The 16,206-nt window shown below is 39.0% G+C and overlaps 1 protein-coding gene across 1 annotated transcript in view; it reads left to right on the top strand.

Annotated features, from left to right (window-relative positions):
• The first annotated feature begins 450 nt into the window (after positions 1–450).
• COMMD1 (copper metabolism domain containing 1) overlaps positions 451–16,206 on the top strand; it is a 137,879-nt gene continuing 122,123 nt past the window's right edge. The window contains exon 1 of the mRNA XM_061210656.1: positions 451–643. Within this exon, the coding sequence (XP_061066639.1) occupies positions 467–643 (177 nt within the window). The 5' untranslated portion in view covers positions 451–466. The remainder of the gene's footprint in view (positions 644–16,206) is intronic.

Genomic DNA, 16,206 nt, shown 5'->3' on the forward strand with positions numbered 1-16,206 from the left:
ACAACCCAAGAAAACATATTACCAGGGTGTAGTTAAATTTTTCGTGGACAAAGGTGCACAGGTAAGGATTAGGCAGAGATCAGATTTGAGTGATAGATCCTATTCAGTTAATGGACTGGCAAAGCTTGCAGTGAGATACAGCCATCCGAAAGTTAAACTGCCACCCGCATAGGATGCTACTCCATCTAAGGTAATCTCCACTGAGCAATTTTTTCTTCGACAAGCCCCTGGAATGATGAAGGAAATCAGCGGATGCAAAGTGAGCGGTCTGGAACTTAATGGATTGATAGCTCCGCGGTGGCAAACCGAAGGGTTGGGTTTTGCTGAGCTGGGAGGGGCCAACACCGACCCCTGCTGGAACTCCGCCGCCGCTTTCCTCTCGCGCCTTTGTCCAGCTGTTTAGGCCCATATCGGCTGCCGTGGCAGGGCCACGCTCAGCTGTTGGGGGGCGGGGCTTCCGCCAACTATGGCGGGCGAGCTTGAGGGCTCTAAGCCGCTGAGCGGGTTGCTGAGCGGCCTGGCTCAGGACGCTTTCCATGGGCACCCGGGCATCACGGAGGAGGTGCTGCGGAGCCAGCTCTATCCGGAGGTGCCACCTGAGGAGTTCCGCCCCTTTATGGCGAAGATGAAGGGGATTCTTAAGGTACCGGTACTCCCTACAGCCTCCGCCGCGGAGCCGAATCTCTTCCCCGCCGCCCTCCGACTCGTCCCCCCAGAAGCTGAAAGGCTTCCCTCCTCAGACCTCCACTCCAGGGGCTCCACATTACGCTCCTTCAGATCCCCTGCACTCGCTCTGTCCCTTTTCTCACTTTCTTAGGGCTCCCCGCAGCAGTGCTGACCGACACCCACCGGAGAAAACTCTTGGGTTTTGCCTCTAGACACTTCTCTCCTGTGTAGGTCACGATTTCTAGTTGCCTCGGCGGATCTGTGCGCTCCATACTTCTTAAAATTAAGAGCGATCAAGCTATCAGCTTTCCCTGGCCGTGGAAGTGTTCAAGAATGCTAAAGTGATCATGTGTATGTCGGGATAAGGGGTGGGTTAGCCGGAGTGAACCCCTGTCAAGCAGTCCACTGTATGGTTAAGAGAGCACGTTCACCAGCTTGAAGTCAAAGCGTAGCTCAGCCTGTCCAATAGAAATGTAATGAGAGCCAAACATGTAATTTTACAATTTCTAGTAGCCACATTAAAAAAGTAAAAAGAAAAAAGTGAAATTAATTTTAACATTTTGTTTAACCTAGTATATCCAAAGTATTATCTCTTCACATGTAATCAACATACAAAATATTAATGAGATGTTTTATATTATTTTTTTCACTAAGTCTTTGAAATCTGGTGAGTATTTTACACTTAAAGCACATGTCAGTTTGGACTAGTCACATTCCAAGTGCTCAACAATCACTTGTGGCTAATGGCTACCATGTTGGACAACACTGGTTTAGACTAAGAACTAGTGATAGGACTGAATCTAGTAATTAAGTGTACTCTAGAGATAATCTGTAAAAATTATTTTTGTGGGCCTCCTATGTGTTAGGAACTCTGTTAGACATGTTATATTTTATTTACTTTGTTTCTTGCAAAAACCTTAGGTGGTGTTACACCCATTTTAAAGATTAGGAAACAGGCTCAAGGAGTCTAAGCATTTAGCCTAAACGTTCCACTTTGATTAAAGTCAGTGTTGAAATTTCATCTGTTATCCTTTTGCAGTTACTGTGTTTCAAAACTGCTTATTATACCTTAAAAAGGCAGTTATGTTTTTTTTTTAAAGATTTTTTTGTTATGGACCATTTTTAAAGTCTTTATTGAATTTGTTGCTATATATATATTTACATCTTTATTGGAGTATAATTGCTTTACAATGCTGTGTTAGTTTCTGCTGTATAACAAAGTGAATCAGCTATATGTATACATATACCCCCGTATCCCCTCCCTCTTGAACCTCCCTCCCACCCTCCCTATTCCACCCCTCTAGGTGGTCACAAAGCACCAAGCTGATCTCCCTGTGCTATGCGGCTGCTTCCCACTAGCTATTTTACATTTGGTAGTGTATATATGTCCATGCCACTCTCTCACTTCGTCCCAGCTTCCCCTTCCCCCCAGCCCCGCCACCCCCTAGTCCTCAAGTCCATTCTCTACATCTGCGTCTTTATTCCTGTCCTGCCCCTAGGTTCATCAAAACCATTTTTTTTTAGATTCCATATATATGTTAGCATACAGTATTTGTTTTTCTCTTTCTGACTTGCTTCACTCTGTATGACAGACTCTAGGTCCATCCACCTCACTACAAATAACTCAGTTTCATTTCTTTTTTATGGCTGAGTAATATTCCATTGTATATATGCGCCACATCTACTTTATCCATTCATCCATCAGTGGACACTTAGGTTGCTTCCATGTCCTGGCTATTGTAAATAGTGCTGCAATGAACATTGTAGTACATGTCTCTTTTTGAATTATGGTTATGAATTTGTTACAATATTGCTTCTGTTTTATGTTTCGGTTTTTTGGCCATGAGGCATGTGGGATCTTAGCTCCCCAACCAGGGATTGAACCCTCACCCCCTGCATTAGAAGGTGAAGTCTTAACCACTGGACCGCCAGGGAAGTCCCCTATGTTTCTTTTTTTAAAACTGCTTTTGCTTAGAGGATTTGAATCTGGAAAAAAAAAGCAAAGCAATTATTTCACAGAAAGTAAATGGATTGTCTCATAGAAATGTAAGGAGTAATATCTCATATGTGATTCTAGACATTCTAAATAATTTTAGTTGATATCATAAATCACTAGTGAATACCTTGTATTTCTATCAAATATTACTCTTTGAGTGGTCAGAAAAGGTTTCCTAGAGAATTTGACATCTTACCTGAGTTTCTGAAGTGTTTGTTAGGCCTACAGGGGATGAGGATAAGGGACTGCAGGCCAAAAAGTAAGAACAGCACTTGTGTAGGCAATGTCTTAGGATTTCTAAATATTGGGGGCTACTTCTCTCTAGGTGGCCCGTATTTTGATTCTTTTGTTTTGTTATGAGATAAAAATTGCAGTATACTGTGAGAAAAGATTGTCTAGAAACTCTCTCTCTTATTTTCTTTAAAATACATTGCTAAATAATATCTAGGTCTTGCTCTCACTATTTTTAGTCCTCTGCCTGAGGCTAGAATACTTAAGTTTTCTGAGTGGTTTTTGAGTAGCATGGTTCTTTTGATATTGGGAGTAGAATAGAAGATTTGCCTGTGCCTGGCAGCACAGCCTCTGCACAGCTGATTGGTCTGAGGTACCAAGGGAAATAGCCTTTGATTGTTTGACTTAGGGCTGAAACTATGGGCTCAAGATAACATCTAGTTCCAATCTTCATTTACCTTATAAGCAACACAGAGGGATAAAACATCTCTCTAATTCTTATGGAAACATAAAAAGCAAACATGATTTTTAAACAAAAAGGCTTTGAGCAGAGATGGAATGTCTAGCTGCAATAAAAGAGAACATACACAAATAAACATGATGCAAGGATGCTGTAGTATTTGGAAATAGAGGTCTGAGTGGACTACTGTGGACAGAAAAGCGATATTAGTTCCTTCTGGCAGATTTCTTGGAGATGCCATTTTTGTTGGTTTTTTTCCCCAAATAATTAATTATTTATTTAAGGCTGCGTTGGGTCTATGTTGCTGCGCACAGGCTTTCTCTAGTTGCGGCGAGCGGGGGCTACTCTTCGTTGCGGTGCGCGGGCTTCTCGCTGCGGTGGCTTCTCTTGTTGCGGAGCACGGGCTCTAGGCGCGTGGGCTTCAGTATTTGTGGTGCGCAGGCTCAGTAGTTGTGGCGCACGGGCTTAGTTGCTGTGCGATATGTGGGATCTTCCCGGACCAGGGCTCGAACCCGTGTCCCCTGCATTGGCAGGCGGATTCTTAACCGCTGCGCCACGAGGGAAGCCCCATTTTTGTTGCTCTTGAAGAACGTGTAGAGTATTTTAGACTGAAATGCAGGGCAACCACATAGGGCATTTAGGCTAAGAAAGTAGCTGAGGTGGGGCAGGAAAATGTGGAGCAGCTTCAAGAAATGGTGAATAGCCCAATTTGACCAATGCATGGCCATACCCAATGTGGAGTATTGGTGTAGGAGGCAAGAAAAAGTGAAACAACTTTTTTATTCCTACTAACCTTTACTCCTGCATTTTTAGCAGGGTATTTTTTTTCCCCTTCAATTTAAAAAATTTTGGTAAAATACATAAAACGTAAAATTTATCTCCTTAACCATTTTAAAGTATACAGTTCATTGGTATTAAATACATTCATAATGTTGTGCATCCATCACAACCATCTGTATCTGTAACTCTTTTCATCTTGTAAAACTGAAACTCTGTACCATTAAACAATGACTCCCTATAAACCACTCCCACACCCCCCACCAGCCCCCACCATTCTACTTTCTGTCTCTATGATTTTGACTACTCTAAGTATCTCATATAAGTGGAATCATACAGTATATGTCTTTATTGTGACTGTCTTATTTCATTCAGCATAATGTCTTTAAGGCTCATCCATGTTGTGGTATATGTCAGAAATTCCTTACTTTTAAAGGCTGAATAATAGTCCATTGTATGTATATACCACATTTTGCTTATCCATTCACCTGTCAGTGGACACTTAGGTTGCTTCCTTGTTTTAGCTATTGTGAATAATGTTGCTATGAACGTGGGTGTACAAATACTGCTTTGAAACCCTGCTTTCAATTCTTTGGGGTATATACCCAGAAGTGGGATTGCTGGATCATATAGTAATTCTGTTTTTAATTTTTTGAGGAACTGCCATTTTGTTTTCAACAGCAGCTGTGTCATTTTACATTCCCACCAACAGTGTACAAGAATTCCAATTTCTTCACATCCTTACCAGTTATTTTCTGTGTGTGTGTGTGTGTGTGTTTTGATAGTAGTCATACTAATGAGTATGAAGTGAGCAGATTATATGTTTTTACATATTGATGAGAGCACAGGTCAAAACAGTTTTTTCTTTTGTCTGTGGAGTCTCAACAATCTTAAATTCAACATGCAGGCTAGAATAAAAGCAGTGAGGAAAAATACTAAAGAAAAAAATGTAGGCGTCTAAGCAGAGGGAAAAAACTGAGGATAAAAATGGAGTAGTACCTCAATTGTCATTTGGTGGCCATACCTTTCAATCATCTATAGAACATCAAGTTCTGTAAAGAGAGTGAAAATGAAAAGGGACAACAGGGATAGGAGGAAAGGAAAGGAGGGATGTGTAACTCCCAGCAGGGAATGGGCAGTGGGTACACATTAATAATCTCCTTATTGTCAGCTGCATGCATTCATTTATTCATAGCCTGTGTTTCAAGTTCAGGTGCTTCCTGAGCTGTAGCCTTTCCCTCTAATCTTCACGTTCCTTGCCCGGGTGTAGTGTACTGATTGCTCACATTTGTACTGGTCCCTGTTTTCCACTTGAACTGGAGCTTTTCTACCCTACTTGGCTGGGACATTGACCCTCTGTAGCTTTGCCTGTTGATCACAAAAGGACAAACCCTTCATCTGCTTGTAGATACGTGAAGCTGACTGTTCACTTGATTTAGTTTTATTTTTTGGTATCTCCTGTGAAGCAGTGAAATCAGTGAATTGAGAGTGGTGTGTTTAGTTAGGGAAATGACATCCTATATAAATACTCTGCCTTTTTTTAAAAAAAATATTTATTTATTTATTTATTTTGGCTGTGCCAGGTTTTAGTTGGGGCACACGTGATCTTTAGTTGCGGGATCACGGCATGGGGGATCTTTAGCTGCGGCATGAAGGATCTTTAGTTGTGGCATGTGGGATCTTTTTAGTTGCGGCATGCATGTGGGATCTAATTCCCCAACCAGGGATTGAACCCAGGCCCCCTGCATTGGGAGCTGGGAGTCTTATGCACTGGTCCACCAGGGAAGTCCTATTCTGCTGTTTTTATCTAATTTTTTTTTTTGCTCACATTTGGAATTTCAACTTCTCATAGATATGTGTTTGCATACTCTCTATTTCTTGCTCCTGCTGTTAACCTCGCGGGTATGCTCCTTAATTCTAGTTTGCTAGAATTCTAGAGAAAGATCTTTAACTATGAAGCTGGATCACAGTTTGTACACTTATGTTCTGTATTCACTACTGCCCTCTGTTGGTGATGATGTTATATTTCATCACTGAAATCTCATGTTAAACAAAAAAAAATTTTTTAATATTTATTTATTTATTTAGGCTCTGCCGGGTCTTAGTTGTGACATGCATGCGGGATCTAGTTCCCCGACCAGGGATCGAACCCGGGCCCCTGTATTGGGAGCGCAGAGTCTTACCCACTGGACCACCAGGGAAGTCCCTAAACAAAAATTTTTGATGAAATTTCTATTGAATTTTTTTGGTCTATTGTTGATATAATTCTTTATTCAGTTCTGTCAATCAAATGTTAATTTTTCCATTTTTCTTTCCCTCTATACTTTTTTTTTCCTTTTTAAAGAAATTTATTTATCTTACTTTTGGCTGCATTGGGTCCTCGTTGCTGGCGCGCAGGCTTTCTCTAGTTGCGGTGAGCAGGGGCTACTCTTTGTTGCAGTGCGCGGGCTTCTCATTGCGGTGGCTTCTCTGGTTGTGGAACACAGGCTCTAGGTGCACAGGCTTCAGTAGTTGTGGCTCGCGGGCTCTAGAGCACAGGCTCAGTAGTTGTGGCACACGGGCTTAGTTGCTCCACAGTGTGTGGGATCTTCCCAGACCAGGGATCGAACCCATGTGCCCTGCATTGGCAGGCAGATTCTTAACCACTGTGCCACCAGGGAAACCCCGAGAAGTGTCCAAATTTGTTTAATATAAGTTTTATGTGACAAGGGAGCCTTCATAAGGAAATGAAAACCCAAAGAAACAGACCTGAGTATTTTATGATATGTTTGATGACGAGTGGACAGTTCATGGAGAAATAGGATAGGTTAAGGGAGTATGAGGTAATTGTAGTAAACTGAGGGAATTTAGCAAGGCCTGTTTGTAGGCTTCTTCTTGGCATTCCTTTGTTTTGTGAGATAAGAATGGACGTTCCATTCCTCTGGGTATAGTGAGGGCACCTCTCACGTGAGGGTTTTATGACCTGTTTTGAGGAAAAGGGTTGGTGAGGAGGTCAGGGTGACTTTCCTCCTCTTCCTTTTCTTAAATTACTTCACCTTAAGATATTCAGTATGCCAAGGTGCCATAATTTCGGGTAGAAAGTCCAGAACCCCATCACCACCAGCCTCTCCTCTCTTTTTTAAAATACAAGGGAGAGCATACAATACATAATTTTCTGCATTTGGCTTTTAAAAAATTTGACTTTTTTTGAATACGTATTTTTTTCTTTTGGCTGCATTGGGTCTTCGCTGCTGCGCACAGGCTTTCTCTAGTGGCGGTGAGCGTGGGCTACTCTTCGTTGCGGTGAGCGGGCATCTCATTGCGGTGGCTTCTCTTATTGTGGAGCACAGGCTCTAGGCATGCAGGTTTCAGTAGTTGCAGCACACTGGCTCAGTAGTTGCGGCACACGGGCCCTAGAGCGCGTGGGCTTCAGTAGTTTTGGCGCGTGGGCTCAGTAGTTGCAGCGCGAGGGCTCTAGGCCATGTGGGCTTCAGTAGTTGTGGCACAGGCTTCAGTAGTTGTGGCTCGTAGGCTCTAGAGTGCAGGCTCAGTAGTTGTGGTGCACGGGCTTAGTTGCACCACGGCATCTGGGATCTTCCCGGACCAGGGCTCGAACCCATGTCCCCTGCATTGTCAGGCGGATTCTTAACCAGTGCGCCACCAGGGAAACCCCAATAACCTGGAAACTTTTGTGGAAAGTATTTATGGTAAAAGCAAAGGCTTAAAAGTGAATTTGGTATCAAGTTTACAAAATGACTCGAGGTCACTGCCCATTAGTGATTTTGTTATTGTTGTCAAAGAACGGTTTTACTAGCTTCTCTTTTGAAATTTATCTTGTGGCATATATGCAGTGAAAAAGCCAGTTGTGAAAAAGCCATAAAGCTTTTAAATATTGAGCTTTCTTGTCTCTGCAGTAGGGTTTTTGGATTTATTATATAATGTTAAAAGATTTTACTGTGTAAGATATTTTAAAATCTGGTATTGGCCTTTCTTTACAAATGAAGAAAAGTATGTAAATCAGTATCTTTTTGATACTTAAGTCAGTTTAAGAACGAACTTCACCCGTATACGTTTTGGACAGTAAATATTAAGTAATAAGAAATTAACTTGAGTATAAAAAATGGATGCAAAATATCTGGTCTTAACATGTTTAGATCAGGAGACATGAATAGGAGAGACTGAAAACATTTGACTTATTCTGTCATATTTTCAGGATTAATTTGTCTTCTCTTAACTATAAGCAGTAATTCTCTTTTTCTACTTTAGATGGCAGTAGAATATTGGCTTGCTAGTAACACTGATAAGATATGCTGGAAGCAACGTAATGTTTAAAATGTTCTTTCTCTTGAATTGTTCTAGTTCAGAAAACAAAGTTGGCTACTCAACAATAAGAATTTCTTATCCAAAAGAAGTCTAAATATTTGGTTTGATATTTTGAATTTAGTAATATCATTTTCTGGAAAACGTAAAGCTCTGTAAACAGATTCCTTTTGCTATAGTTCTTTAGGTTTTGTGTAAGTAAATTTTGCTAATTTCATTGATGATTTTTTAAAATTTAATTTAATTTTTATAATATATTTTTAACTGAGATATAGTTGATGTACAGTATTATATGTTACAGGTGTACAACATGGTGATTCACAATTTTTAAAGATTATACTCTATAGTTATTATAAAATATTGGCTATATTCCCTGTGTTGTACAATATATCCTGTAACTTATTTATTTTGTACATAATAGTTTGTACCTATTAATCCCCAACCCCTATCTTGCCCCTCCCTCACTTTTGGGAATTAAGATAATAACTCATGAGATGTATTCCTACTTCTCTGAAGGATTGGCAAACAACTGTTTGATGGTATGTTTTTTATGTCACTGAACATCACATGATAAAGCAGCAACTGCAGATTACCAGCTAGAATTTGCAGACTATGTGAATAGGCTCAAATGACCTGTAATGAGGTGTTCTGTAAGTTTTTTTCCTTTCTTTCTTCGTTTAGAGTAAAATGCATATTAACTGAAGACCTTTTTTTGGTTCTCCTATCTCAAAGCAGCTATTCTAGGTCTGAAAACTTGACTTGGGTTGAAGGAGTTCCTGGGTAGGATTTTTAAAGAAAATTTCTATCTTTGATTTACCTCTCAAATACAGTCAGTCCTGCTTATTCATGGCTTCTGCATCAGAGGATACAGAAGGACAACTGTACTATGCCATTTCATATAAGAGACTTGAGCATCTGTGATCTGTGGACACCAAGGGACAACTGTATTTATTGAGTCCCTAATGTGCTATACCCTGCTCTGTACACAAAGGTGAATGTGATAGTCCATGTCTTAAAGAATCCTGTATTATATGGTAAATTCCTTAAGAAAGGCATAAATAATGTGTTCTGCTAGAATGGATCCTAATTTATAATCCTTATAAACTACAGAAATATAAAAAGTCAGGGGGTTTTGGTCATAATAAAACACCTACTTTTTTTGGCTTTGTTTTAACTTAGAATGTAATTTTTATAAATTTTAACTTCCATTATGGTTCATCTTTAATAAAAATTTATGTTTCAACTAGTTCCTTTTTAAAAAAAAAAAGCCATATGATACTAAATTGTAGAAATTTTGGTATGGGTTGTGTTATGTGTGCTGTATATATGATTAAATTTAATGTTTTTATATGCCAGTATGGGATTATCTCTGAAAGATACTGTTCTCTGTCATGTCATCTGATTTCTTCCACAGTTTTCTATAGAGTTCTTCCTTCCTTCCTCCCTTCCTTCCTTCCTTCCTCCCTCCCTCCCTTCCTTCCTTCCTTTCGGCTGTGACGGGTCTTAGTTGCGGCACGTGGGATCTTCGTTGCCACGTGCGGGCTCTTCATTGCAGCATGCAGGATTCTCTCTAATTGTGGCGTGCGGGGTCCAGAGCGTGTGGGCTCTGTAGTTGAGGCACACGAGCTCAGTAGTTGTGGCGCACGGGCTTAGTTTCCCCGTGGCATGTGGGATCTTAGTTCCCTGACCAGGGATCGAACCCGCGTCCCCTGCATTGGAAGGTGGATTCTTTACCACTGGACCACCAGGGAAGTCCCTATAGACCTCTTTCTGTACAAAGAAGCTACCATTTATGAAATCCTTAAATTTCTGTTTTGTTTTTCCTGAGCATATATTACGTAAGAAATAATCAAACATTTACAAATCATTTATCATTTATTTAAAATATGTTTGTTTATTCAAACAAACATTTATTGAGTACCTGCTATGTGCCAGGTCCTGTGCCTGGCACTGGAAATATGAATGAACCAAACTGACAATTTTCCTGCCTCCTGAACCTTACACTGAAGGGGGGCTGTGATTTCCTGACAGTAAACAAGAATATGTGCATAAAGGAATGGTGGCAGAAAATGTATTCATTTTTTACGTACTTCCTCCCCTTCACCTCTAATAACCTTTTTAAATCCATTAAAGTCAATGACAGACACTTCCCTGGGATAATGAATCTTAAATCATTAGTATCTTTGATTTTCTTTTAAGAAAACCACTAGATTTTACTTAAAATCAAGGTGATAGATGTTAACATATTAATTTTATATAAATTTCATGTTTAGAACAAAATCTCCTAGTATGTTATTTTTTTACCTTCCAGATTTGCTTGGTATGTAATAAATTTCTTGGTATAGAGATATAAAGTGACTTAATTTTTCTATTGAGGATTCCACTCCTATACATATATCATACATGAGATGTACTCTTCTTTAGATCTCTTTAATTATCTGTCCCTAAAGTCAGTGGAGCTTTGTATCTTTTCTGGCTTTTCAGCTAGTTCCCTAGAAAGAACACTTAAATTTTATTTTCAGATACTTCTTAATTGAATATAGCATACATAAAGAAACGTACACAAATCACATGTGTGCAGCTTAATGAATTTTCACAAACTGAACATACCCATATAACCAGCACCCTGATCAAGAAACCAAATACTACTAGTACTCTGGAGCCCTCCTTATGCCCTCTTCCTGTCACTAGGCACCCACCTCCAAGGGAAGCACTTTCCTAACTTGTAATACCATAGTTTAGTTTTGCCTGTTTGTGAACTTTATATAAATGGAATCTTATAGTACATACTCTTGTGTCTGGTTTCTTTCACTCACCATGTTTATGAGATTCAGTATTATTGCATATAGTTGTAGAGTCATTCATTCTTATTGCTGTAGAGGAGGGGTCAGTAAACTATGCCCCATAGGCTAAATCTGGTCCCCTGCCTCTTTTTGTACAGCCAGTGAGCTAAGAATAGTTTCTACTTTTTTTAATGGTTTAAGAAAAAGAATTTTTTGTGGCACATGAAAATTATATGAAATTCAAGTTTCAGTGTCCATAATAAAGTGTATGGTTGCTTTTGCTTTACAAGGGCAGCATTAAGTAGTTGCAATAGAGACGGGATGGTTGGCAAAGCCTAAAATACTTACTGTCTGCCCTTTATAGGAAAAATTTGCCAACTCCTGCTGAATACACCAGTGTTTGAATATATCACAACATGCTTATCCATTCTACTGTTGTTGGGGATTTGAGAAGTTTCCAGTTTTTGCCTTATTATGGATAGAAGATGCTACTTTTTTAAAATAAATTTAATTATTTATTTTATTTTTATTTTTGGCTGCGTTGGGTCTTTGTTGCTGCACACGGGCTTTCTCTAGCTGCGGCGAGCGGGGGCCACTCTCCTTTGCCGCAGGCAGGCTTCTCATTGCGGTGGCTTCTCATTGCGGAGCACGGGCTCTAGGCGCACGGGCCTCAGCAGTTGTGGCTGCTGGCTCTAGAGCCCAGGCTCAAGAGTTGTGGCGCACGGGCTTAGTTGCTCCGCGGCATGTGGGATCTTCCCAGACCAGAGTTCGAACCCATGTTCGATGCATTGGCAAACGGATTCTTAACCCCTGCGCCACCAGGGAAGTCCCTGAGTTGTATTTCTTTTGAACTCCTATATAACTGAGATGTGTTCTGCTTTGAAGCTGCAAATAATTAAATATGTTTGTATATTCTTTTCCTCAACTTTTATAACTCTGTTATCTCTCATCGTACATTCTACAGCCTTTCCAATAGTTCTTTAATGGTCTTATGACCTAGTACAGCTAGTGCAGTATTTATCTTTTCTCTCGTTCTTTTTTTTTTTTTGAATTTTTGAATTTTATTTAATTAATTTTTTTATATAGCAGGTTCTTATTAGTTATCTATTTTATACATATTAGTGTATATATGTCAATCCCAATCTTCCAATTCATCCCACCACCACCACCACTTCCGCTGTTCTCCCCCCCTTGGTGTCCATATGTTTGTTCTCTACATCTGTATCTCTATTTCTGCCCTGCAAACCGGTTCATCTGTACCATTTTTCTAGATTCCACATATATGCGTTAATATATGATATTTGTTTTTCTCTTTCTGACTTACTTCACTCTGTGTGACAGTCTCTAGATCCATCCACGTCTCTACAAATGACCCAGTTTCGTTCCTTTTTATGGCTGAGTAATATTCCATTGTATATATGTAGTACATCTTCTTTATCCATTCATCTGTCGATGGGCATTTAGGTTGCTTCCATGACCTGGCTATTGTAAATAGTGCTGCAATGAACATTGGGGTGCATGTATCTTTTTGGAATATGGTTTTCTCTGGGTAAATGCCCAGTAGTGGGATTGCTGGGTTATATGGTAATTCTACTTTTACTTTCTTAAGGAACCTCCATACTGTTCTCCATAGTGGCTGTATCAATTTACATTCCCACCAACAGTGCAAGAGGGGTGCCTTTTCTCCACACCCTCTCCAGCATTTGTTGTTTGTAGATTTTCTGATGATGCCCATTCTAACTGGTGTGAGGTGATACCTCATTGTAGTTTTGATTTGCATTTCTCTGATAATTAGTGATGTTGAGCAGCTTTTCATGTGCCTCTTGGCCATCTGTATGTCTCCTTTGGAGAAATGTCTATTTAGGTCTTCTGCCCATTTTTGGATTGGGTTGTTTGTTTTTTTAATATTGAGCTGCATGAGCTGTTTATATATTTTGCAGATTAATCCTTTGTCCGTTGATTCATTGCAAATATTTTCTCCCATTCTGAGGGCTGTCTTTTCGTCTTGTTTGTCGTTTCCTTTGCTTTGCAAAAGCTTTTAAGTTTCATTAGGTCCCATTTGTTTATTTTTGTTTTTATTTCCATTACTCTAGGAGGTGGATCAAAAAAGATCTTGCTGTGATTTATGTCAAAGAGTGTTCTTCCTATGCTTTCCTCTGAGAGTTTTATAGTGTCTGGTCTTATATTTAGGTCTCTAAGCCATTTTGAGTTTATTTTTGTGTATGGTGTTAGGGAGTGTTCTAATTTCATTCTTTTACATGTAGCTGTCCAGTTTTCCCAGCACCACTTATTGAAGAGACTGTCTTTTCTCCATTGTATATCCTTGCCTCCTTTGTCATAGATTAGTTGACCATAGGTGCATGGGTTTATCTCTGGGCTTTGTATCCTGTTCCATTGATCTATATTTCTGTTCTTGTGCCAGTACCATATTGTCTTGATTACTGTAGCTTTGTAGTATAGTATGAAGTCAGGGAGTCTGATTCCTCCAGCTCCACTTTTTTCCCTCAAGAATGCTTTGGCTATTCGGGGTTTTTTGTGTCTCCATACAAATTTTAAGATTTTTTGTTCTAATTCTGTAAAAAATGCCACTGGTAATTTGATAGGGACAGCATTGAATCTGTAGATTGCTTTGGGTAGTATAGTCATTTTCACAATATTGATTCTTCCAATCCAAGAACATGGTATATCTCTCCATCTGTTTGTGTCACCTTTGATTTCTTTCATCAGTGTCTTATAGTTTTTGGAGTACAGGTCTTTTACCTCTTTAGGTAGGTTTATTGCTACGTATTGTATTCTTTTTGTTACAGTGGTGAATGGGATTGTTTCCTTAATTTCTCTTTCTGATCTTTTGTTGTTAGTGTATACAAATGCAAGAGATTTCTGTGCATTAATTTTGTATCCTGCAACTTTACCAAATTCATTGATTAGCTCTAGTAGTTTTCTGGTGGCATCTTTAGGATTCTTTATGTGTAGTATCATGTCATCTGCAGTGACAGTTTTACTTCCTCTTTTCCAATTTGTATTCCTTTTATTTCTTTTTCTTCTCTGATTGGCTAGGACTTCCAAAACTATGTTGTATAATAGTGGTGAGAGTGGACATCCTTGTCTTGTTCCTAATCTTAGAGGAAATGCTTTCAGTTTTTCACCATTGAGAATGATGTTTCCTGTGGGTTTGTCGTATATGGCCTTTATTATGTTGAGGTAGGTTCCCTCTTTGCCCACTTCCTGGAGAGCTTTTATCATAAATGGGTGTTGAATTTTGTCAAAAGCTGTTTCTGCATCTATTGAGATGATCATATGGTTTTTATTCTTCAATTTGTTAGTATGGTGTATCACATTGATTGATTTGCATATATTGAAGAATCCTTGCATCCCTGGGATAAATCCCATTTGATCATGGTGTATGATCCTTTTAATGTGTTGTTGGATTCTGTTTGCTAGTATTTTGTTGAGGATTTTTGCATCCATATTCATCAGTGATATTGGTCTGTAATTTTCTTTTTTTGTAGTATCTTTGTCTGGTTTTGGTATCAGGGTGATGGTGGCCTCATAGAATGAGTTTGGGAGTGTTCCTTCCTCTGCAGTTTTTTGGAAGAGTTTGAGAAGGATGGGTGTTAGCTCTTCTCTAAATGTTTGAATAGAATTCACCTGTGAAACCATCTGGTCCTGGACTTTTGTTGGAAGATTTTTAATCACAGTTTCAATTTCATTACTTGTGACTGGTCTGTTCATATTTTCTATTTCTTCCTGGTTCAGTCTAGGAAGGTTATACCTTTGTAAGAATTTGTCCATTTCTTCCAGGTTGTCCATTTTATTAGCATAGAGTTACTTATAGTAATCTCTTATGAACCTTTGTATTTCCGCAGTGTCAGTTGTAATTTCTACTTTTTCATTTCTAACTTCATTGACTTGAGTCCTCTCCCTTTTTTTTCTTGATGAGTCTGGTTAAAGGTTTATCAATTTTATCTTCTCAAAGAACCAGCTTTTATTTCATTGATTTATGCTATTGTTTTCTTCATTTCTATTTCCTTTATTTCTGCTCTGATCTTTATGATTTCTTTCCTTCTACTAACTTTGGGTTTTGTTTGTTTTTCTTTCTCTAGTTGCTTAGGTGTACGGTTAGGTTGTTTATTTGAGATTTTTCTTGTTTCTTGAGGTAGGCTTATATTGCTATAAACTTCCCTCTTAGAACTGCTTTTGCTGCATCCCATAGCTTTTGGATCATCGTGTTTTCGTTGTAATTTTTGTCTAGGTATTTTTTGATTTCCTCTTTGATTTCTTCAGTGATCCCTTGGTTTTTTAGTAATGAATTGTTTAGCCTCCTTGTGTTTGTGTTTTTTACATTTTTTCCCCTGTAATTGATTTCTAATCTCATAGTGTTATGGTCGGAAAAGATGCTTGATATAATTTCAATTTTCTTAAATTTACTGAGGCTTGATTTGTGACCCAAGATGTGATCTGTCCTGGAGAATGCTCTGTGTGCACTTGAGAAGGAAGTGTAATCTGCTGTTTTTGGATGGAATGTCCTATAAATATCAATTAAATTTATTTGGTCTATTGTGTCATTTAAAGCTTGCGTTTCCTTATTAATTTTCTGTTTGGATGATCTGTCCATTGGTGTAAGTGAGGTGTTAAAGTCCTCCACTATTATTGTGTTACTGTTGATTTCCTCTTTTATAGCTGTTAGCAGTTGCCTTTTATATAGAGGTGCTCCTGTGTTGGGTGCATATATATTTATAACTGTTATATCTTCTTCTTGGATTGATCCCTTCATCATTATGTAGTGTCCTTCCTTGTCTCTTGTAACATTCTTTATTTTAAAGTCTATTTTATCTGATACGAGTGTTGCTACTCCAGCTATCTTTTGATTTCCATTTGCATGGAATATCTTTTTCTATCCCCTCACTTTTCAGTCTGTATGTGTCCCTAGGTCTGAACTGGGTCTCTTGTAGACAGCATATATATGGGTCTTGTTTTTGTATCCATTCAGAAAG

Source organism: Eubalaena glacialis, chromosome 14 (genome assembly GCF_028564815.1).
Source record: "Eubalaena glacialis isolate mEubGla1 chromosome 14, mEubGla1.1.hap2.+ XY, whole genome shotgun sequence".
NCBI lineage: Eukaryota > Metazoa > Chordata > Mammalia > Artiodactyla > Balaenidae > Eubalaena > Eubalaena glacialis.